The sequence below is a fragment of the Eschscholzia californica genome, unplaced genomic scaffold (assembly GCF_041429995.1).
Source record: "Eschscholzia californica isolate CP2 unplaced genomic scaffold, dmEscCali1.0.p SCAF_3, whole genome shotgun sequence".
In the NCBI taxonomy this organism is placed as follows: Eukaryota; Viridiplantae; Streptophyta; class Magnoliopsida; order Ranunculales; family Papaveraceae; genus Eschscholzia; species Eschscholzia californica.
The window spans coordinates 25954930-25978503 of record NW_028238420.1 but is presented as its reverse complement, the minus strand read 5'-3'; the positions used below and the strand labels follow the sequence as shown (position 1 = coordinate 25978503).

At 36.0% G+C, this 23574-nt stretch overlaps 2 protein-coding genes across 4 annotated transcripts; one reads left to right on the top strand and one right to left on the bottom strand.

The window, feature by feature from the left end:
* The first annotated feature begins 630 nt into the window (after positions 1 to 630).
* On the top strand, positions 631 to 5129 carry NRPB11 (DNA-directed RNA polymerase, RBP11-like protein). 2 transcript variants are annotated; one of them, XM_086667118.1, is made up of 7 exons: positions 631 to 795; positions 2675 to 2740; positions 2937 to 3000; positions 3103 to 3192; positions 3285 to 3363; positions 3469 to 3564; positions 4835 to 5129. In XM_086667118.1, exons 3-7 carry the CDS (start codon positions 2948 to 2950, stop codon positions 4871 to 4873), a joined length of 357 nt encoding a protein of 118 aa, XP_086523244.1. In that variant the 5' UTR covers positions 631 to 795; positions 2675 to 2740; positions 2937 to 2947; the 3' UTR covers positions 4874 to 5129. The 2 variants fall into 2 exon arrangements, with proteins under 2 accessions (XP_086523244.1, XP_086523243.1); XM_086667117.1 differs by lacking the exon at positions 2675 to 2740.
* Positions 5130 to 6343: 1214 nt separating this feature from the next.
* On the bottom strand, positions 6344 to 22522 carry APC6 (anaphase promoting complex 6). 2 transcript variants are annotated; one of them, XM_086667115.1, is made up of 17 exons: positions 21587 to 22522; positions 20848 to 21096; positions 17918 to 18052; positions 17226 to 17299; positions 16213 to 16252; positions 15194 to 15239; positions 14905 to 14984; positions 14464 to 14645; positions 14253 to 14378; positions 12627 to 12701; positions 11356 to 11481; positions 9947 to 10016; positions 9330 to 9412; positions 8203 to 8316; positions 7943 to 8042; positions 7287 to 7322; positions 6344 to 6642 (listed from the first exon to the last, which is right to left on the bottom strand). In XM_086667115.1, exons 1-17 carry the CDS (start codon positions 21782 to 21784, stop codon positions 6556 to 6558), a joined length of 1821 nt encoding a protein of 606 aa, XP_086523241.1. In that variant the 5' UTR covers positions 21785 to 22522; the 3' UTR covers positions 6344 to 6555. The 2 variants fall into 2 exon arrangements, with proteins under 2 accessions (XP_086523241.1, XP_086523242.1); XM_086667116.1 differs by lacking the exon at positions 20848 to 21096 and having other exon boundaries at positions 21587 to 21911.
* Between the last annotated feature and the right edge of the window lie 1052 nt (positions 22523 to 23574).

The following is a 23574-nucleotide window of genomic DNA, read 5'->3' as shown; positions in this document are numbered from 1 at the left end:
ACTTAAGAGGGCCATATGGGTATTTCTCGTAAAGTAGGGGGCCAGGCGGGAACCTGGTCACAAAGTTGGGGGCCATTAGGGAAATAACCCTTTCTGTAAACACGCTCAACGAGTTGGGTAAGCATATGCCTAGAATTTATGCCCTTTTCTTTTGTAGCCGTTATAATAGGGTAAAGCCCCAACATCCAACTCTTTTCTTTTGTCGAGGGTTCAGAAGAGAGAGGGTTTTAATCTCCACTTTCTCTCTCAAGGATCTCTGTTAAGGGTTTTAACCAGCAACTGTATTTCTGTCAACTGATAGCAGCAGGGGTTTTTTTAGAGAGAAGGCGAGAGCAACTAACCCTAGGGTTCTAATCTCCACTTTCCCTCAAGGACGGTGGGGGGAATTACTGAAACCCCCACTTTTTCAATATGCACATTACTGAAACCCCCACTTTTCATTTATAATTACAAAAACCCCCACCTTTTTGAAAATTTCCGTCAGATTTAACAGCATGGGGCCGTTAGTGATGTGCATTGACCGAAAAGCCCATTTGTTAAACAAGCCCACCCTTTATGAATGCAAAAAACTGGGCGCCTTCGAGAAAACACGTGGGGGTAAATAACCTGATCTATCTTCTCCCACCAAGTACGGGAGAACCACCATACCGAGCAGCTCCCTGACCGAAGGTTCTCTCTCTCTATCTCTCTCTTGTAATCCATTGAAGGTTCTCTCTCTATCTCTCTCTCTCCCGGTACCGAACACCTCCCACCCAGCAAACGAAAAAGCGAGCAGCTCCATTACTGAAACCGAAGGTACTCTCTCTCTCTAGGGTTTAGTTTTTTGGTTTAATTTTTAGTTTGGGTTATGTTAATTGTTAGGATTTCTGATTGTTAGGGTTTCTTATTATTAGTTTTAGGGATTGTTAGGGTTTCTGATTGTTAGGGATTGTTGGGTTATGGTGGTTATCAATTCATTTACAATGGACAAAGTGCTGCATTGTATAACGAGGGTGGTTGTAGAGGAGTTGCTCACACTCGTTTGAGCTCTTCTACTTCCATGTTTATTCAGTGTAAAAATGGATCCAGTTAATGTTTGGGGTAATTCAAATCTTCAAACAGTAGATGAAGAGATCTTTGATTTGATTGAGAAAGAAAAGAGAAGACAATGTAGAGGAATTGAATTGATGGCATCTGAAAATTTCACATCATTTGTTGTTATTGAATCACTTGGTCTTCCTTCTGGTGGACATTTAACTCATGGGTATTACACATATGGTGGTAAAAAGATTTCTGCTACTTCAATTTACTTTGAGAGTTTGCCTTATAAAGTTAATTCAACTACTGGGTATATTGATTATGATAAGTTGGAAGAGAAAGCTTTGGATTTCAGACCTAAATTGATTATTTGTGGTGGTAGTGCTTACCCAAGAGATTGGGATTATTCTAGATTTAGGGCTGTTGCTGATAAATGTGGATTTGGATGGAGGAGTATGTTTATTCAGTGTAAGAAATAAGTTTTTATGTTAGAGAAATCATTAAGATTAATCAATGGAACCCAACTTGGTCCAAGCAGCATTACTTTCTTAAAGAAGAAATCATTAAGATTAACCAAGTTGGAGTCCCACTCGGACATGGATTAATCAATGGAACCCTAAATAAATTCCATATGCATGAACTAAATAGCTTTCATGCACATGTTTATATGTGTGGACAGGAGTTCTTCTATCTTGGTGACAATTTAATTTTTATGTTAGAGAAATCATTAAGATTGTGATCTCTTCTTGTTGTACTCTCTGATTTAGTTTTCGTTGATTAGAGAAGAAAGATAAATAGTTTTGACGATTCTATGTATTCGAAATGACTTAATGATTAGAGAAGAAAGATGGATAGTTTTAAACCAGAAGTGGTGTTTCAACTTGATGGTCAAACTTATAATGGATGTAGGTTTCTTGATTTCTTCTGATAAAGATAATAAGCAATGCAACAGCTTCTACCCTTGAGGCCCGGACTTGAATTTGTTTGATTCGATATAGGATGATATAGCTAGGGTAGAGAAATTTATTTTTGAACAGACTCAATAGCTTGCCCACAGCCCACATGAAGATTTAATTAAGTTCCATCTGATCAAATACTTGATTAAGAAAGTAACTAGTTTCTTCTAGTACAATGGCCTAAGTGATATTTTTCTGATTATGGACATTTATTTAGTCATTGGCTGTGATTTCTTACTTCCTTAGTGCACTGCAATTCCGAAGAATTGAATTATGATAAACAACATGAATACAAGCAAATAAGTCTGATCCTATTTTAGTATCACACCTCAGCTCGAGAGACCCTTCAACTCCTTTGACAGTCTGCAATTTTTAGCTCACGATTTTCAAAGAACGTCTGTTGTTGTTTGCAAGAAGATCATGTTTATTTTATTAGTCTGGACCTCATACTATATGTTGCTATAATACAAGAATTTGAAGTTTTCTCGACATCATACTATATGTTATTCTTTTCTGTAATATCAGAATGTCTTTTGGTGTTAGCAGATCATGTTTTTCTGGTTTATTAGTCTGGACCTCGTACTATATGTTGCTGTAATACAAGAATTTGAAGTTTTTTCGACATTACACGATATGTTATTCTTTTCTGTGGTATCTGAATTTGAAGTTTTGTTGACCTCATGCTGTTCTTTTTATTGTAGTTTTATCAAAATTCTGTTGGTGGTTTAGTAATTAGCTCATAATCCTCTCTCTTTGAAAGTCATCTGGTAAGTCTGATTCGTGCTTTTGATGATCATGATCTACTGAACCACGAATCACGCCAAACCACATAAGATTCTGCCTAGTTTTTCTTCTTCCTATCAATCTAACATTACGCTTTGAATTTTCTTCCATTGCTGTCAATGTCTTTGATATATGAGCATAATTAACTAAAGTTAAGTTGCTCTTTGCTAACACAACCAGGCAAGTGAAAAATGAATGCTCCTCAGCGTTACGAAAGATTCGTCCTTCCTGAAGGAACAAAAAAGTAATACTATATTACCCTTGACTCTTAAGTTTCTGTATTTTGCACATCAATTGACCCTCTTTTTTCGACGTTGTTAAATGATTGTCCTTCTTGTGAATTTAGGGTTTCTTATGAAAGGGACACTAAAATCATCAATGCTGCGTCTTTCACCATTGAAAGAGAAGATCACACTGTCGGCAACATTGTTCGCATGTATACTCAACCACCTTTCATTTGTTTTCTTTGTCAAATTGTGTTTATAACTTATAAGAATAGTTGTATATCACGCTTCCGTGTATCAACAGGCAATTGCACAGAGACCCAGATGTCCTTTTCGCAGGTTATAAGCTTCCTCACCCTCTGCAGTATAAAATCATTGTTAGGGTTAGTATTTCGGATGCATTTTAAATGAAGAATTTGTTATGGTCCTTTTCAATTTTTAAGAGCTTAGGTCTTCAAATACTGAGATTTTTTTCTTTTTCTGGTTAGATTCACACAGCAAGTCAGTCCTCACCAATGCAAGCATATAATCAGGCCATCAATGATCTAGACAAAGAGCTGAATCATTTGAAGAGTGCATTTGAGGTTTGGTGTTTGAACTCTTGCCTCCATGCATAATTCTCAATTCTGCTACAACTGTTTATTGAGATAACTATAATAGGACACAGGCAACCTACTATTGGTCACAAAACTTTATTTCATATAGGAGACTAGCTCATACTAGGATTTTGAAACATAACTTATATATGCATGTCTTTATCATCTCTCGAGGTAAAAGTTCGGTGGTTGAAGATAGTCGAAAAATCTTATTTTAATTAAAACACAAAAGAATGATTCTCGGTGATTGTCACATACATCTTTTAGTCATTAGCCAAGTAGTCTGCAAAAATATCTCTAGAGATGTACACGTGGGCCTTCCTCCTCGCACCTGATTGCCAATTTTTCCTGTATAATAAAACCCTAGAATTTCATGGTCTAGTAAAAGGGACCATGTGGTAAAAAATGAGATTTCTACTGCATCTGGACCTAGCAAATAGCTTGTGTCATTAGATCCATGAGGTTGAGCTGATATGCTCAACCCCTTACTGTACTTACTAGAAGACTTTAGTTTGTGACAAGTTAGGAACACCAATGATTTGGTTAAGAAGTTCAGTGTATTCAAGATCACGTGGATAAATCAATGTGAGAACGAAGGATTCAATTGTGGTGCTTAAGGGAACTTCTGGTTGAACTGAAAATGAGTTTTGGGTTTAGGGACTTTATGGATAGTATTTGAGGCCAACCTTGCCTAAACCAAACTAGTAGCCTGTCCAGGTCTCTTACATTATAACTCCCTTTGCACTGAATAATTGACCAAAATTTTTTGTTGTTGTAGTGCTGTCTTAAAGGGAATCCTCATATTGTTAGGTTTGGGTTCAGATTACAACCCTTTTGTCCCAGGGCCCATCTTTAGGAGATGCTTTCTTATTCAGATTATATTATGTAGCTTTTAACAATGAGTGCTCTTTTAAGATAGGGTAAATCCTGAAATAAGTTGTTGAGCTCGTTCTCGGGGTGGTATTCATGTAAAACCGATGTGTTTTATGTAGAGGTTGTAAAGAATTTTTTTTTTTGCTCTTTGGTATAGAAGCTTTAACATCTTATTTCCCTTTCGTGGAGGTTTTGTATTCTGAGCTCACAGGCTCTCCTAGACAACGCCAGCTCCAGCTCCGTTTCGGGGATGTTGTCCGGCCTTTGTTGTTTTCACTTTTTACGCCCACAAAATTATGACAATTTATTTCCAGACACCAATTAAATGATCACAATGTTATTCTGTCTAATGAATTAATATATGATAAGGTTCTGATATATGCAGGCTGAAGTCGAGATGATGAAGCAGCCAAGAGAGTACTAGGAGACCCGTGCCTTTCTAGCAAAGCACCTATTTTGATGAACCACTGCTTTTAAGGTTTTGTTAGTAATCAAATATGTAGAAGAATGGAGACACAAAAGGTAAGACCTTGAGAAAAGTAGTTCTGAAACTATGGTTTGTATAAAGATCCTACTCAGATGTTCTTTTTCTCTTTTGGATGGTTTGAAACAGTTAGATAGATTTAGTATTTCAGAATGGGAGTCATTTTCTGATCTTGGTGGATTTTTTTTCTTTTGCATGATTTTTTTTTTCTCTAGTCCTCTCTTCTCATCCACCACTACCTCCTATCATCATCGCCACCACCATTTTTCTTCTCTTTTCCCTCCCTTTTGCTTTCTCTCCTCTCTTGCGACTAAATCTCATTTTTTTTCTCTGATCGCAAAGTACCGGTTTCAAGTGACACCCTTCTTGAAACCCTCCATTTAATCGAAGATTTTGTGACCATTCAACCACAGGATGTTTGTGGATGGACTTGTGGTCAACCAGTCACAAAACCCTCTATTGAAGGTTTTGTCACCCTCCATTGACGGTTTGAAATCTCAAGGGTCTTAAACCCTAGAGATAGGTAGCGGAGAGAGATGGAGAAAAATTTGGTGGTGGTCTTCCAACGTGTTGGGCCCAAAATCGGTGGTTCACAATGCGGAGGATATGAAGTTCTGTTGGGGCGAAAAATTTGACAAAATTTATAATTTCTCTTCAAGTTTTGGACCCGAAAGAACTTTTTGTCCTCGAAACTCGAAAGTGGTGGCCTTTCTATAATCGACAGTCCATGTTGCATACTTTTTCTATCTAGAATGTTTTATATTGAATACGTGGCTCTCCTTTTTGTGTGTGGATAGTTATAGCAGCTTTTGGATTGGATGTCTGCCTAAACTTGGGTTCGAACTTGTTAGAAAAGCCACATCCTTCGTGAAGTTGGAGTGGTATCCCTGACCCCTCTTCATCTTCTTGGTGGAGGAATTCGCGCCCCCCTACATCAATGAACAGGCTACTGTAACCCTAAATGGTGTTTAACAGTGCAACGTTTTCGTCCAACTCTGCTCTTTGTAACAGTTTTTAAAAGAACCACCAGCAGCATTAGGAAACAAAAACCACTTCTTCAGATTAGTCCAATATAAAGATCGCAACGACGTTTCCAACCCACGTCTGGGCTAGCTGGTGCCCATATTAAAAGCAGGACACATTTTTGGTTCAGGCTGTTATCAGGTGAAACAGGACACATTTTTGGTTCAGGCTGTTATCAGGTGAAACGCAAAGGCTGAATAAAACACTTTCTTTAGAAATCCAAAGGGGTGCGGGAAGAGACCTCTCTTACATTCTTTGACCTCAACATAATTAGAAGCAATTTCTAGCTTTAGAAGATCATGGTGGGGTTTTGTGATGGCTCTGCTTCCAGTTCAGAACCTCTTTAAAACAAAAAATAAGTATACAAATCAAAATATAAATACTCTATTTCTCCAAAAAACACTATTTAGCCATTAAGGTGAATGTTTAACAACATTGAAAGATCAGGATGGATGATATAAACGAAATGATAAATACATGAAAAGCTACTTACTTTCATCCCTTTTTTTCTTTATAACCTAACTCACAGAGATTTTCTCTGGCTATAAATTACAACATTCATCCAAAATCAGAGAAGATGAACTTCATCTGCCCTGGGGTTATATAGGCCCATGACGACATTCATCCACAAGAGCCAATGTCAACATTTCGGTGCAGAACTGGTCATCCGGCTTCAACCATAAAGCCTAATTCAAAGTAAACACATAACTCTTATTCTTTGGATGCTTTAACATGAGGATACGAAATCAGAGATAAAAATGATATTAACTAAAATGTTTTTGTAAGTGTCCAAAGACAAAAAAAAAATTATGGTGTGTTTGGTTGTAGGATTCCTATCAAAAGTGGGATTTGGTAGGAATCATGAATCCTTGGTCTGTTTGGCTACCAAGAATCCTAGGACTCTTGAATCCTAAGGATTCCTAATTCCAAAATTTGTATTGGACCAAAATCCCACCCTACCCCCTAGGATTTTGGATTAATGAACCTAAATTTCAAACTTAAAATCAACAAAAAAATATTTCCTTCTACAAAATCATTATTTTTTTTCAAAATCATTATTTTTTTTCAAAAATCATATTTTTTCTAAAGACGTTTAAAAATACTCAAATAATAATAAATCATAGGATTCTTAGTTGCCAAACAAGCCAAAAAATATTACTTGGATTCATGAATTCGTGGAATCATGAATCCCAAGGACTCATGAATCCGCGGATTCATGATTCCGCCATCCAAACACACCATTAACTTATTCTGGCCACCTTGTAAAGTTAAACAGATTTCGTAGTTTGATGATTTTATCTCAAAGACCAGAAAGCTAAAAGTTGTATACCTTATGATAGTATGTAATTGCAGCACTAAAATTATCCTGTTTAAAGAAACCAACCCAAGAGTAGAAATCAGGGTAACAAAATGCATGTGAAGATCAGAGGAAAGATAACTTAATATACATATATGTATATGTGTGTGTGTGTGTGTATATATATATATATATATATATATATATATATATATAAAACCTTGAAAGTTGCAATTAAAGAATCTTCATCAGTCTTTAGATTGTTCAAGTGCATCTAGGCGTGATTCTCCAAAAATAGGATGCAGATAACTATTTACTCCGCCAAAAGGAAATGCATTACAAAGTTGTGGAAAATAAGACAGCTGAATAAAACGATTGTAAGAGTAGTTAATCTGAGCACACCAGACTGAAAATAGCATATCCATGAATTTTAGAAATAGGTGTGCATCTCTTATAGTTAATGCCACCAATATTCACACCTATTTTTGCCGAACTCATATAGTTAACCTACTTTGATCATGTTTATGTACTTCAAACTGAAATCTACATGAAGATTGACACCTACTTTTCCCAAACTCATGAACCAACTACAAACTGGTTCTGGTTTCACTTAAAAAACAAAATATTAAAGCATACTCAGACCATATCTGCAAGTATAGAAAGAGTAACTAGTGGCTTAGAAACAGTACCTGTAGATGATATGTGTAAGCTAGACCTGCATAAGTGCTCAAACTTCTGGTTGATAGTGCAAGTGCTTTCTCATAATATGACACAGCGTCATGATACTTTCTGGCATGAAATCAACTTAACATATCAGGTTGAGGATCATCACAAACTCAACAAGTTGTCTTTCTCTTCATAGAAAACAATATAATGATCACTAGGACGCACTACAGGTGTATTTCTTGAGTCGGAATTAGAAATATTACAAATATTGTACAAAACTTACTTTAGCTTCCTTAGAGCATGTGCAAGATTCACGACAGTCGGTTCCCACATTTCACTTAATGACGATGGAACATGAGTCAAGGTCTTCTCGAACCACCACACTGCTTTTTTATACCTAAATGCATATCAATTAATAATAAAAGAAGTTGCTGATCTTTCCTTTAAGATGGTATGTAAAGCAAAACAAAAAAGAACGTGAGCAGTTTGAACTGCTAAGTAGTTGCTACATTTCTTGGAGGCACAATTTCCTACCTCCTTCACCACTTTATCAATTGCATAGAACTTCCCACGAAACATTGAGAAAGGAAATTATAGTGCAAATTTATTGAAGGAAATATGAACTTTCAAAAGAGTTGTTAGACGTTCAGAACTACCAGATTATTTTCCAAAAAAAAAAAGAAAAAAAAGAACTACCAGATTACAGTTGTGAACCAACTAGCTTAGTGCATGCACTGTATGTTCCCCTATAGCTCGATTGTTTACTTCAAAGTTCAACCAAATTAAAGTTCAAAAGTTTGACAACTTATTTTTCAAGAAAACTACTTGCCTCAAGATGTACAGGACATACATAATAAGCCTAGTAAAAGGAAAAATAGCCTATAATGCAAAACAAATTCAGATTACTGTTGCAAGATGTTTCAGAAAATTAGGACATTTATTAGTGAAAATATTGATAAATCCTTTCATGGAAAGTGTGAGGAAGAATTCATATCAGCAGTAAGATTGAGTTAATAATCAGCATCAGATTTAGACAAATGAAAAAGTACTCGTTGTGTTGCTATGTGCAAACAATTACAGCTACTTCAATTAAATTGTGTCACGAAAGGGTAACTTTGAAGTTTACCCACAATGAACAAACCACACCCTCCAAGTATCTGTACGACCATCAGCTATCAAAAGTTTTGGACGGAAAAAGAGATGGAGTGACAGCAAAGAGCTAGTGTGCGTTAATTCCAGCTAATACTATTTTTGATTCATCAGTTTTAGCAAATTATGTTTTCTAAAAATCCATAAATATAATTGCCTCCTAAATATTTCATGTCATACGTATATTGTATACATTCGCATCAAACAGCAATGCACATTATAGAAAACTCAGAACAGTTTCAGAAGAGTGAATGTACTTACTCCTTCATCTGATACGCAACGACTCCAAGTTCATTGTATACTAATGGGTCAGATGGACAAATTGTTTTTGCCTGCATGAAAAACTGAAAACAGAAGACGTAACTAAAAGCTGACATTTCAATTGTTGTAACAAGTTTTTCTTTCGAAAAACTAAAATAGAATAAATATAAGATGTTATTTTGCGTATATGGTCTGTGAAAACCAAACTTCTATAGCAAAGATTCAAGAACATTCTATTTCTAGACAACGCAATAGTGGGCCTTCTTTTCAGATAAACATAAAATGTATTTATTTTAAGTAATTGTATCATGAAAAGCGAACTTTGTACTTTTGTAGAGCAAGAAGAATGTGTATCCAAAGTGGTGTTTCTGTATCTGTGGAATAAATTATGTCTTGTTTCATCTGGTTTCTGGCTATTCGAATCCAGACCTGCTGGTATCACTATGTGAATTACAAGGTATTGAGCATCAACTACTTAGCAATATGTATATAAGGAATGTTTGCCACCACTTCAAATGGATGCACCCTTCTAAGAATTAGGTTCCACAGCAATGTTTTATTTTCACATATGCTAAATGACTAATGCATTTATAAAATGCAACTACTAACGTCTTTACCTGCTCGGCAAGTTTAAAGCTGTGTGTTCGCATGTATTCCATCCCGATGTACAAAGTCGGCAAATGACACCTGGAATAAAAGCATATCAGGGTTTACCTTGAAGAGAGATTTGTAAAGCATAGGAGGTTAATTATTCACAATTAGAGCTGGAATAAAAGCATAAGTTACAGCTCAGGGGTAATGATGTATGCATGAGCTACATGGAACCTTTTATGGATCCCCTGATTTCTTTATTTATATATAACAAGTCTAATTGATATGCAACAAGTATTTAGTTGATTTAGGAACTTTTCTAGCCCTAGGGCTGCTCGGTCCCTATAAAAGGGACTCTTCTGTTGTTCATGTATCTTATGAATTATTACTAAAGCTTGGTCGCGTTCATCCTTATCTTCTACTCTAATTTTTGTATTTGAATTGCTCCTTTTGTTTACTTCATTGTTCTTATGCCCATTTCAAGAGTCCTTCCGCTTTGCTACATTAAGTAGTGAAGAGCCAGATCCAATTATAATCACACCTGGTTGCATTTATCTTCATATTCTACTTTAATTCTTGCCTTTTAAGCTTCTGAGCTACATTACGAAAGACTACTGATCTGGAACTTACAAATAGAACTTCTGAGTCCTGTGTAGTTAACAAAGCTTTGATTTTTATCAGGAGAGTGCTTACATTAATTGAACTGTAATTTTCTTAATCCGGGTGAATGATAGAACATTAAAGGGTTCCCCTGCTGACTTTTCATGCTTTCGCTATTCAAATTGCACCACATCACAAACTAGTTTGTCTGTTCAGGGGAACAGAACTGCTTTTCAACAAGATAGTTCCATGCAACACATTTGAGATCTCATCGCAAATTTGAAACAAATTGAGTTTTTACTAGAATTCTAGCATAAATTAATCTGAAAATCCGGATTTACTATCCATATCCTGACACACATCTTACGAATTCCAAAATTTTGTAAGTTTCTAAACTTATAAGACTTTCACCCGAAATACCATGTGAAACATGGTCACAGTTAATTGCTTGACAGTGAGCCAGAAAGTTCCGAGTTGTATCGTAAGTTAGATGTTTTAGTGTATGTTGTGAAGAGTATTCTCCTACTATAGTGTCATAAAGCATGTTAGTTCAAAGAATGATGTTCACCGGTAATCTTCTGACGAGGTCCATCACATAGACTTGTGAAGACCACAATGAGATGATAAAATCAATGTTTTTGAGTGACAGTACCAACTTAAGGAAGCTTCAGAAAACATCAACTTGTTCAGTAAGTTCTAATCTTACGAGAGGATGACTACATTGCTACATTGTACATCACGTTGTCATCAAATTCCTTATAGACTTTTGTATAACAAAAATATATTTAAATTTATCTGGGTCAACGAACACAAATATTTGCAAAAGAAAAGTTACCCAGGAAACAAACGAGCTGCAGTTCGGAAAGAAGACATTGCTTGATCACCCTCTTCTCGAGCAGCATACGCATTTCCAATGCCTATCAAGGCAGGGGGGAAGGTTCCATCCAAGTTTGAAGCTTTGCTATTCAGTAAAAGCTAGTTCAATTCAATAAGAAATATACAGGACTACATCATTGCATAAAATTATTAATTGAAAAAAGATGTTGTAGCTTTAGAAGAAATGATTTGATCCAGGAAAGCTAGCAGAATATAGGTAGAAGATTAAGAAAACATCTGAAGAGACATTTGCATAGTTATGTTCAAAAGTGAATATGGGTCGCCATAGGATTTCCTGCCATGAATCTCATGATACTGAATATGACCTCTTAACCAACCTCTCCCCCAACACATCTTTTGCGGAACTTCCACACTCAGAACTCAGAAGAATTAATCTGCCTTCCGGAAGTTAACATATACACTATTATAGGATGAGCAAATACTGAAATACATATGATCGTACATCCTCTTTTTGGAACAACAATGATGTAATTAACTGGGACTTGGAAGCATTTGCAATGATTCACCAAATATACATTCTTATAGCCCAAGTTGAAACTGAGCCAGAATAGAATAGGATGTCTTAGTTCCTAACTTTTATTTCTGTCCTACGTTACATTGCGATCTTTAAACACTCAAAGTCCCCAAACTTCCTTAAGGGTTTATTTAACATAAGTTCAGACTTCAGACCAAACAAAAAGAACTGCTGGTGGTTTAAGCAATAAAAAAAGTATTGATTACACTTACATGCTAAACAAAATAGCAGCTTAGGATGACAAGAGGAATATATGCATTTCATGATTCAAGATAATCATTAATCAGCTGCTCTAATATTTTTTAAAACTTTTGATCTCTGAAGTCTCAAATTAATTATTCAGGGGCGTCGATCAAATGCTTTCAACAAGCAATATTGAAATTACACAAAGCATCTTGGCAACTTGACCCAAGGCCTAGTAGCTAGTACCATACTGGTAGAAATCAGGTGGCAAATTAAACCCAAGACCTTATAAACATTTGCCTTCCGTAGTACGAATAACAGAACAACAAGATAGAGCGCCAAAATTCTTGAATCACAATTGAAAAGGTAAGAAATTTCATATTTCCATTTGACACATATAAGAAGGAAATGCCTTCATCCAAGGATAGCACAATGAATTTCTCTGATGAAAATGAAGGAGAATGTATTCAAAACCAGGAAATAATATATTATGGGTAGAGAGTTCTTATCACCTGAAATAACGTCGCGATTGATCATATTTTTTGATGCAATAGTAGTAGCAACCAACAGCATACCATGATAAGGCCCTAAAGTTCGAAATTTCTTGTTAACATCAATAGAAAAACTAAAACACTTCGTATATTACACACAGGGATAAAAGGAGCTAAAAGAACCTCTTCATAGCATAACTACCTAAGGTTCAAAATTATGCTCTACTAAAATATATTACCTGAAGTTCCCGTATAAGTCAGTCAAGTTGAATATAATACCAAAGCTCATAGGACAATACTATGCTACTATGTATTGAATCAATACTTACCCAGAAACTAATTTAGACATTTCGTAGGCTATGTTGGGTAGCAGTCAGGAATCAAATTGGTCTGAGAAAGTCAGAAGCTAAGTACAACTAGTCAAGCCGATCGAGTTGGGACCAAGGTATTAAATTTCCCAAAACCGGAATTACCAAACTATTACCATTTCGGAGCCAACTGATACGGTGAGTTGGGACCAAGGTATTAAATTTCCCAAAACCGGAATTACCAAACTATTACCATTTCGGAGCCAACTGATACGGAATCTTACTTACATGTGTTCTTTGCATTATTTCCACTGGAATGAATGAAATAATGAAATATTTCTAAGAACAATATGTTTCTCCCAAAATTTGGAGAAAATGAGTAAAAAAAATATCAATACATTAGAAGCATGTTGTTATTTCGACCATTCCAGTAGAATTTTACAGAAAGAAAACCTGTAAGATTTCACTTTGGTTAGGTTGAAAATGAAAATATTTCGATGAAGATTTAGAAAAGTATAATACCTTGTGTAATACACATATATGGACAATAAATATATAAATAAGATAAAAATAATCTTACTACATCAGTTGCTAACATATCTTTTTGAAACTTTGAATGAATATTATTAAAAGAATTTACAAGGCTGTGTTACATCATCAGAGCCTCACAGTGACTAACATTTGACGACAGTGTCTTGATAAAATGCTAATAATTTTCCTTCTTACCCTTCATCAATCATGGTTAGAGTAAAATAAGATACATTTTGTGTTTCCTTATTGTTTATTAATCTTGTCTCAAACAACTACATCATATTCTCATCATTTGCTAATCGTTTTCATTATTTCTCCATGCTGTCCGAAATATATACCGAAATTGAAATTTAATACCTTCTTGGGACTAGTGACTATGTGGGTCAAGAGTGGTCCGGACTTCCTACAACATAACATTAGTGTTGAAATAAGCATGTCTTCAGATCCTTGCGACATTTACTGAGAAGTTCACAGTCAGAAAGAATCACGTCTTTATGAAATTTCTAAGCCCCTCAAAGTAGTTGTTAGGAAGAGCAGTTTTTGAATATTTGTAAATTGACATTAGATGAATCAGAGGTTCAAGAAAGAGCTAAATCTTTTGGAGGTGGTGTTATAATGTGAGAAGATAAGAGAAAATCCTTGCTCGGAAGTTTGTTAACCTTACAACCAGACTGACACCATGAGCAATATTTCCCTCCCTCTACTTGGACAACCCAGAGGGTAATAAATAGGATAAGGATCACAAATTTCACATATCCAGTAGCAAAGCACTCGAACTATAAGCACGGGAGGGGAAACCAGCACTTACTTTTGAGGATAATCCCTCACCAAATTGCATGCCATGAGATAGAGCTCATTTGAATGGCCAAGCTCCAAAGCTGCTGATAAATGCACCAAGGTACATTTTGAATGGAAAGGGTCTCTTTCAAGTAGTCTGAAGCAAAAAATGATGCATTATAGTAAGAAATCCCAGCATAAAAACTAAATCTACTTGGTATTCCGATCATTCACCAACTTACAAAGAAGTCAGGTCAAAGCACTTCTGATATTCTCCACATTGATGATAGTATTCAGCTTTGCAGACCAACAGATCAGAATTATTTTTGAGTGTGCGGTTAAATGATGGAACCAACGGGTTAATATCACAATTTTCTTTTTCCAGTTCAACGAATTTTGCTTCTACGACACTTTCCTTGTCATACTGTAAAACAAAACATAGGACATCATGTTCCTCACAAACAAAAAAAAGGTAGAAGTGCAGGACACAAAAAGAAATATGGATTAAGAAAGGTGGATGTGAAATGCTAACTGTTAAGAGTGAACACATCCCATAATTTTCATATTGTTGGTTTTCAAAAGTAATATCTTTAAGGGTTGAGTCACTGAGTGGATGATTCGACAACATCCATATTCCTAATCCTTAATAAATTTGATGAAGGAAAATATACGATAGGGTTTACCTTCTTTATCAAACACGAGTAAAAGGAAGAAAGCCATCCATCTTCAGAAGCAAAGTGCAATGATGATAAAAGACTTGTTTCTGAAATATAGTATCAACCACACTGAGTATCAGGACTTCTGAATTACACAAAGTAATATGCTTCCAGGAAACTGGAATACAATAAATGATAACATACTCCCAGTTTTTACTGAAACACGTTCAGGATTCGTAACTTCGCCTAAGACGCTTTTCCTATACATGGACGTGGGTAAACCAGTCACTAAGAAAATTACAGAAATGAACTTTACCTTCCTCACAAGTAAGCATGTGATTATCAACAAGACACTCCAAAGCCTGAAAAAATGAGATTGAGACACAACTTTCAAGAGAAGAATTTTTTCTCAACAGAGAACAAATATGTATTACGATTGGCAAAAACAAGCAGTATAAAATATGTAGTAAGATGCTGAGACAGATAGACAGGTCTCATCTAAATGCCAATGTATCTTAACTAAAAGTAGAATCCGTATGCATCAGGTGTTTAGCCCAATCTTTGCCGTCTCTTAGAAAAGAAACGAGATCCTTGAAGGAAGCTGATGTGCACAAAGTCTACTTTAGCTTCATGAAGACGGCACTGTTTCTAGCTTTCCAAATAGACCATATTTCGCAGCAAAAAGAATATAACAATAAGTGAGGTAAGAAAAAACGAGAACAGATGCGATGTTGGAATAAGCACAAAAGCATGCTACAATTTGAGAAATTTATCATCTTTAGGTATCACATCAATTCCGGGTAAGCTTGGATAATTGAAGACTTCTAAATTAACTTCTACCATTATACCATTGTCTGCTTTTTAGTATTTTGCTGTGTATCATACTCAGATACTTGTGATCACTTCAGTGGGTATTATATTATGAGATTTTTATGTAAATGTGGTGTAGTTGCAAATCATTGTGCTAGCACCTTCTCTGTATTTACAGCAATTAGTGATCCAAAAGTTTAGGCTGTGAGTAAAAAAAAAAGGACCTATTAACTAAGATCATAGTATATATACAATAGACTAATAAACACATATATGATTATACCCATATCTGCGCAACATTCCACTGCAGATACCAATACACCTAGTGTACCCGATGTTACACAACTTCTGTTGGGGATTAGTTTGATCACAGCTACATCTGGACATGATAAGAAATCTAAAGCAAAAAACCATGTCCTTGACTTTTATGCATGTTCTGTCTTTCACATTCAGAATCCATTCATGTTTCTAATCCAACTGAAAACGTAAGAAATTGTCTAATTAGAATCGAGTATCAATAAGTACCTCATAACATAATGGATCAGCCTTGATAGCAGCTTTGTACCTTGAAACATAACAAGGTAGACAATGTGAGTACATTTAACAAACATGAAGTTATTTTGCAAGGGATGAGACTAACACGAAAGTCTAACATGTAAATTAAATTGGATTCAGCTAGCAATGTAATTGCAGAACACACACTGAATTTTGCAACAAACTGCTAACGGAACATAAAGCTTCTTTATGGCATGTTTTACAAGTTTCTTTCCTTCTACTTATTTTATGTTTTGGTGCATTTAGTTATATTCCACCTGGAACTGTGAGACTAGAGCTTCTTCTTGACACTGTTTTGTACACCTTGTGTTTTCATAAGTTGTTATGAAAGCCCCGAGTGTTACTAGCTTGAGGGGTCTGAGAGTTATATTGCAACTACAACAAAATCATGAATCATGGTGCATATACGAGTATTCTCCCGACAACTAATGACAAGATGGCCAGGACTTTATCGTGAAAATTCTACACTAGTAATTTTACCCAAAATTCATCATTGAAGATCTAGCTTCCCTAAATCAAAGCATATAAGGTCATAGTGTTGGTTGTAACTTTTTACATCACTCTTCTAAGTTCTAACTAATAATCTTACTATAGCTTAGCAAAGAGTGTGGTGAGACTTGGCATATTTCCACCTAAATGACTAAAAAATTTCTATTCAGACTCCACCAACGAATTTACTTAGTAGTTTCACACTGTATATATTTCCATAGAAATAACAAAATATTGCACTACATGGTAATATGGTATAGTTGTCCAAGATTGGAGAAAGAATAAAAGAAGAAGTCAATCTTTTGAAAATTTCTGTCAACATTAATAATTACTAAAAACAAACAAAAAGAAAGAGAGAAAATGAAGAGGAAGAAATGACGCAGCAGCAGTAGCAGGCTACTGCGCTCTTCCAGCTGATGTTATTTAATTTTAAAATCTTATAAAGAATTATATTAGAAAACATATAGATCATTCTACGAACAATTGTATCTCACCATTGGCGAGCTTGGGCACGGTTCTCCAAAGCTTCATATGCCTTGCCTCGTAGAAAGCATATGGCTGAAGAAATCTGTCACGAAGAGAAAAAAGTTACAATGAAATGAAAAGCAGCAACCTGCCAACCCATGCCACAAATTTCATTACTGAATTTCTGACCATGTGACAGTCTCCAGCTATGAAACATGAATTTCATTATTGAAACTATGCTTGGGAAATACAAATCAATGACCAAAAAGTTTAGTACAAATTTCAGATGAAACCAGTTAGATCCAATTGTTATAGCCGTCAGCAAAAGCAGATGAAAGTCTCATTTATAATCCCCAATAAAAAGGTCTAAACTTTGAAAGGAATAATACACAAAATGATGTGCTGCTCAACGCAGAAAGTGGTAGCATAACGTCGAACGAGATTTAGAGTTTAGTCCAAAACTTTTTACATTGAAGAAAAGGGAATAGGAGAAAATACATATGTATATGCCTTATGCAATGGATCAAAATGCGAGATATAACTTATCGTAACTTCAAAAAAAATATTGTGGCACACGGTGTCAACCTACCATTATTCCTGTAGAAATTGATAAGAGTAAAACTAAATTCATAAAATCTATCAAAAATATTGTAAATGAAAATCATTCTTCTGATGTGGATCAAGAAAAAACAATCAGAACCAACAACAAGAGTTAGCTCACATTTATTTCACGATCTTCCCCATCCTTGTCCAAGTACATGACATTAGAGTCCTTTATGTCGAGAACATTTCCGTGTTCGTCAACCTTAGCATCTCCGAGCATTACTAAACATTGATCCCACTCCCTTAGTTCCTCCTACAAGGAAAAAAAAAGAAAGGATAATGAAGAACACAGAAACAGCAGATTTGCTTGCAAAAAGCCTAAGGAAATTTGAATTGCTAACAATAGAGAATGGATCTATTCTAATTTGACCGATTGAGTCGGTGGTTGAAGGAAACAGGCAAATAAGCAAATTTAAAAGCTACCTTCCGATACCACAACTTCATCCTAGAACCACCCATCTAGGCAAGGGAAAGGCTAAATAGTTGAGCTCAAGACTCAGGAATGGTGCCTAGTAAAGAATAATGGGTGACTTTAAGCAGGAATCACTGAAACGAGGCTCGAACAACAAAGAGTAACTCCAGAGTCAAAGTGTCAAACTATACAAGGAACGCTCAGGTCAACTCCTTGATTCTCCTTTCCATTGTATCGTCCTTTCCTCTTTCTTTTCAGATTGTCTTGGATTATGATCAATGTTTCTATACTATTAGATCCTTCCGGAACGACTCTTTATCAATAAAGCTTTCATTTGCCGTTTTAAAAGGAGACTCCTTGATTCCATCCACTAGAGTTGCTCGATACATATAAGTATAGGCTTTCAACTATGGACATTGAAATATAAATGGGCAAGTTCACATTGTCCCAACTATTTGACTAACCAAACTAATTTGGTAACTGCTAATGAAACAAAAAAAACTTGATCAATTTAGGATTTATTTTGTCTATCTTAATGAAAGTTTAGGATGTCTGTTACTTTCAACTTGTTCAGTTTTGTTAGCTTTCCTTGGATACGTTGCGACCATTTGCATTATGGTTCAAGTTATTCTTTACCATATTCTAGATGAAATGCATTCATATGACCACATTTGTATTGGTTATAAACAAATCTGGTAAAATGGTGTGACTATTAACGGTATCAAAGAGGCTTATTTCTATTGAACTTTTCTTAGGTAACAACATTTTCTTATTTGGGGACCTTTTCGATATGTTAAGTTATTTAGAAGCCACACTTTTGTTGAATGGATGTATGTTTTACTTTTACCACATAGTTTGCAGGTAGTTTCTAATTGCTTTCATATCATTTGTAATAAACTCTTCGTAAGTGGGAAGTTTTTCAGTTTTTATTGTAAGGTTATATGAGAGTCATCTGTTCGCTGCAATTTTGTAAGTAATTATGTTCATAATCCTATGTCCCTAGCTTTAAGCTTGTGAAGGATGAATGAGGAGTTAAGGTGAACAAGACTTACTACAAACAAATTGCGGGTAGTCTCATGTATCTCACAGCTACTCGACCAGAGTTGATGTTTGTGGTAGGTCTTATTACTTAGTATATTGAGTCTCAATGAACTTCACTTACAAGTAGCAAAAAGAGTGTTGAGATATTTGAAGGGAACTATTGAGTTTGAGATTTTCTATAGGAAGGGATGAGATTTTGAACTTGTTGCTTACACTGACAACTACTATGGGGGAGATTTGAAGGATAGAAGGAACACTTCAGGTTTCTTTCTTTAATCAAGTTCAGAAGCAATTACATGGTTCTCAAGGAAGCAAACAGCTGTAAGTTCTTTTACCACATAAGCAGAGTTCATTGTTGCAGCTTCATGAGTAGTAAGTATGGTTGCAAAGGGTGTTGGGAAAGTTAGGTCTGAATCAAATAAGTCATTTGTTGTTCGTCGATAACCTGCAGTCAAACTTACAAATAATCTGGTAATGCATGGTCGTAGTAAGCACATAAATGTGGGTTTCCATTTCCTTCAAGAGCACACAAAGGCTGGTACTGTAGAGTTGGTGCATTGTTACACATGATCAGTTGGCTGATATAATGGCTAAAACCCTCAAGTTGGATACATTCTCAAAGATGCGAGTCTATTCGGAGATTGATATAAACTGTATATTTGTAGCATTCAGTTTAAGGGAGGAAGTGATAAGTTCAGTTGTTTAGGAGTTATACTTTAGTTTAATGGATGTAGGTTTTTCTCTTTACATAGACTCTAATAGTCATTACATTCATTGCATGGCATAGTTACATCATGAATATGTAAAAATACATCATGAATTGAATAACCCTTAAGGCTATCCTATGAGGTCTAACTAAAAGCCAGTTATTCCTGCTTTTACTTTATTGATACCTTTAACACAAGTCAATAAATGATGGATTTCCACTTCCACCGCGAATCAAACCTATGACCTCCGGGTATTTGGAGAGGGTGTCCAACAACTACACCAAAGGGTGGTGGATAATGGATGTAAGTTTTAGTTTTACCACCTATTTTGTAGGTAGTTTTTTATTGCTTTCAATTTATTTGTAATACCACTTTGTAAGTAGGTAGTTTTCCTGTTTTCCTTGTAAGGTATATAATAGCCATCTGTTTGAGTTAGTTTCTCCAATTTGTGTATCTTGTTTACAAGATTTTCGGAGATTTAACCATTCTCCTTACTAATAGGCAGGGCATCTATCACTTGTAATGTTGTGTTGTTATACGATAAGGATACTCATCAGACAATATTAAACGTTAATATTATATTGCATATAAGTTGCAACACTGACTACATAACATCAAGGTACTAAATTTCACTGAAAGCGTAAGATAAAAGCGCGTGGTATATGTTTGTAAAGCTTTCGTGAAATAAGAAGATATGCAATCAAGCAGCTACTGATGGAATAAAAATCCAATTTTGAAAAATATAAACCCTAATTTTGGTATATGGAAATAAGAGCCACGATTTAAAGTATGAATGAAGACTTAATTTAAGTAAAGAAATGGTACTGGGTGAGAGAGAGAGAGAGAGAGAGAGAGAGAGAGAGAGAGAGAGAGAGGGAAGAACAATACGAGGCATTTGGCGGCGAGGTAGCGGAAACGAAGGTCGCGTAGAACAATCTGAGACGCATTAAGGAGGTGGAAAGCGCGGCGATAATGACGACCAAGGAAGAGAGCTTGAGCCTGCATGTAAATGTCGGCAGGATCGGAAGTGAAAGCAGCGACTTTATCAGCGAAGAAAATGGCAGATGAGTAGAGATGCTTGCTCACACAGTCTCTCACTACACCTCTCAGCTTCTCTACTACCTCTTCTCTCATCTTCTGTTTCAGTGAATTATTCAAAGCTCATCATTAGCAGTTACCACTTCAGTTTGGTTAGTCAAATAGTCTCGACATTTGGGCATTAATAAAGAACAAATGAAAGAACAACTATCAGAGCAATGAGTTTACAAAAAATAAAAACTAAAAACTTTAAAAAGGTAAACCTGAACCTAGAATTGTAGTTGAACAAGTCTAAAACCTAGAGCAATGAACAAAACCGAAAAATCATATGCATTTAACAATTCCCACATGGGAAATGGAATAATGTCAAGAAAGGGTTTCATCCTAGAAAGATAATCAGTTTTCCTGTGTAGATTTTACTAAATGTCCACTGCCAATATCGTTTTGAGAAGGAAACCCTAAATCAAACAAAGCAAACCCTTATGAATTTCAGTTGAGAAGGAAACAATCAATCAAACAAATCAAAGCCCTAACTTAAATTCAGCTGTGTGACTTTGCCTGGGAGAGAGACTGAGAGCGATAGGGATACCTGCTTGAGAAGTCGACGAAGATGATAGGGTTGAAAGGAGATGAGCGGCGAAGGGGCTGCTTGGGCGGGAAGAAGAGAGAGAGAGAGAGATGATGGGGAGAGTGAGAGACGGTGCTTGAGAAAGGTGTGTGGGCAACTGTGCGGGAAGGAGAGGGGATGACCTGAGTGGGGGCCTGGGGGAAGGTAAAAGAATGGCATCTACAAAAATATGCTTCTTTTCCTTGATTCAAATATCAGACATTAGATTTTGAGATTTAAACTGGGGAGATCAAATATTAAGTTGGACAGCCCTGCCTCTCTCTCCTAAACCCGCCTGGTTTCTCCCGTTTCTAGATCTGCGGCTTCTGGCGAAGGGTCCATTTTTCCTCTGTTAGTAGTTTAAATAGGTATCCTTCTCTCTCCCGTAAGATTAAGATTAAGATCTGATGGGTTGGTTCTATTTTTCACGAACTCACATCTCCATCGAATTTTCTCTCTCCAGTTTGTGACTAAGATCTGGTGCGGTGCCACGGTGGCGGTGCGTTTGGGGGTTATGGCAAGATCGGGAGGTGTTATGTGATGGTGATGTGGTGGTGGTGTGGTTTCTGTGGTGGATTTGGAGAGGGAGATTGTATGATGATGGTGGTGGTGTGATGGTGGTACAACTGGTTATTAGGGCAAGATCTACTGATTTTTTATTTAGGTGATGTGGTGGTGATTGGAGGCAGTGTGGTGGTGGTAGTGGTTTGGTGGTGATGAAGATGGTTGTGATTCAATGGATCAAACTCTTTAATCACAATTTGGATGAAGATTCATTGGATGAAACTCTTAACTTCGAATAAATTTTTATTCAACCATTACATCCTTTGTTGCTTCAAATTCTTCATTCAATCCTACTGACAGTATTGGAGTTTTTGTGTTTTTGTTTTCTGTGTTTGGTTCCTTATAAAATTTGATAATCTAGCAGTTCCTGTTTGATCCAGACAAAGAGATTCTCCGGTGAAATTGAGTTAATCGTGGAAGAGAAAGAAGTGAATTTGGGGAATTTGATTCAGTCGTCTCAGCGAAATGAAGTAGACATCATAGAAGTTAGATCGGAACCTAAGATCGATCCAGTTAGTGTTGTGGAGTAAGGGAGAAGAGAGTATTACTAGTTTTTCTCTTTCTTAGTTCAATAAAGGTTATGTTTTTGTTGGTCTTTAGGGGATCTGTTGTTGGTCTTTAGGACCTTTTTGTTTTTCATATTATTCAGGTCGAGTGCTTTGATCATAAACCACTATAGGGATTTTCTTCATCAACTTCAACTCTCTCTACCGATGTACCGTATTCAGAGGCGCAAATCGGAGATCTGCCCGCCGACAGTTGACGGCGAGAAGAGAAGGTGAAAGAAGCATTAGTTTTAAACTACCCTTAGATGGTTAGCGGCGACTGCACCAGAAGCAGCCCACCAGTCAGATCAGGCAGCTCTAGAGGCACTTCAAGTGGGCATAACTTGTCTTGTTTGTCCGATTTTGGTCGTGTCTTTGTTATTTTAAACTTCATGATGTAATTCTCATTAGCCTTTTGGCATTTAAATGAAGTTTGATTTTCAAAAAAAAAAAAAAAAATCATAACCATGAGGAAGAGGGGAAATACACCCTCTTGTATTATACTAGGGTATAGTCGGTTACCGCAGAGCATGACTTTTTCTATAAGCATGATAAGCGAGTGAAAATGAAATAAAAATCGAAATAAAAATATGTGTAGAATTTGGAGAAGGTCGATTTTTATTAGAGGCAAAAGAAGAGTTTGGTTAATGGAGAAATTTAAGGAAGGAAGTCCTTAACAAAAAAAAAAGAGAAATTTAAGGAAGTGGGTAGTTGCTCAGACTTCACGATGCCAATAATATCCTTATTCCAACTCTTTTGAACTTAACATGTTTGTTATTTTTTTTTTTAAAAAGGATAAAAAATGAATAGGTAATTTGAGGTGGTGAAAGAAGTCAACCTCTCCTAATTTTTCTCTTCATT

Coding starts and splice junctions, on each gene's coding strand:
- NRPB11 (XM_086667117.1), top strand. CDS start 2,948: ATGAATGCTCCTCAGCGTTACGAAAGATTCGTCCTTCCTGAAGGAACA. Junction 3,001..3,102: donor CTTCCTGAAGGAACAAAAAA/GTAATACTATAT, acceptor TTGTGAATTTAG/GGTTTCTTATGAAAGGGACA. Junction 3,364..3,468: donor AGTATAAAATCATTGTTAGG/GTTAGTATTTCG, acceptor TTTTCTGGTTAG/ATTCACACAGCAAGTCAGTC.
- APC6 (XM_086667115.1), bottom strand. CDS start 21,784: ATGCCATTCTTTTACCTTCCCCCAGGCCCCCACTCAGGTCATCCCCTC. Junction 14,379..14,463: donor TGCTTTGACCTGACTTCTTT/GTAAGTTGGTGA, acceptor TTTTTGCTTCAG/ACTACTTGAAAGAGACCCTT. Junction 7,323..7,942: donor CTTACACATATCATCTACAG/GTACTGTTTCTA, acceptor TTCTTTAAACAG/GATAATTTTAGTGCTGCAAT.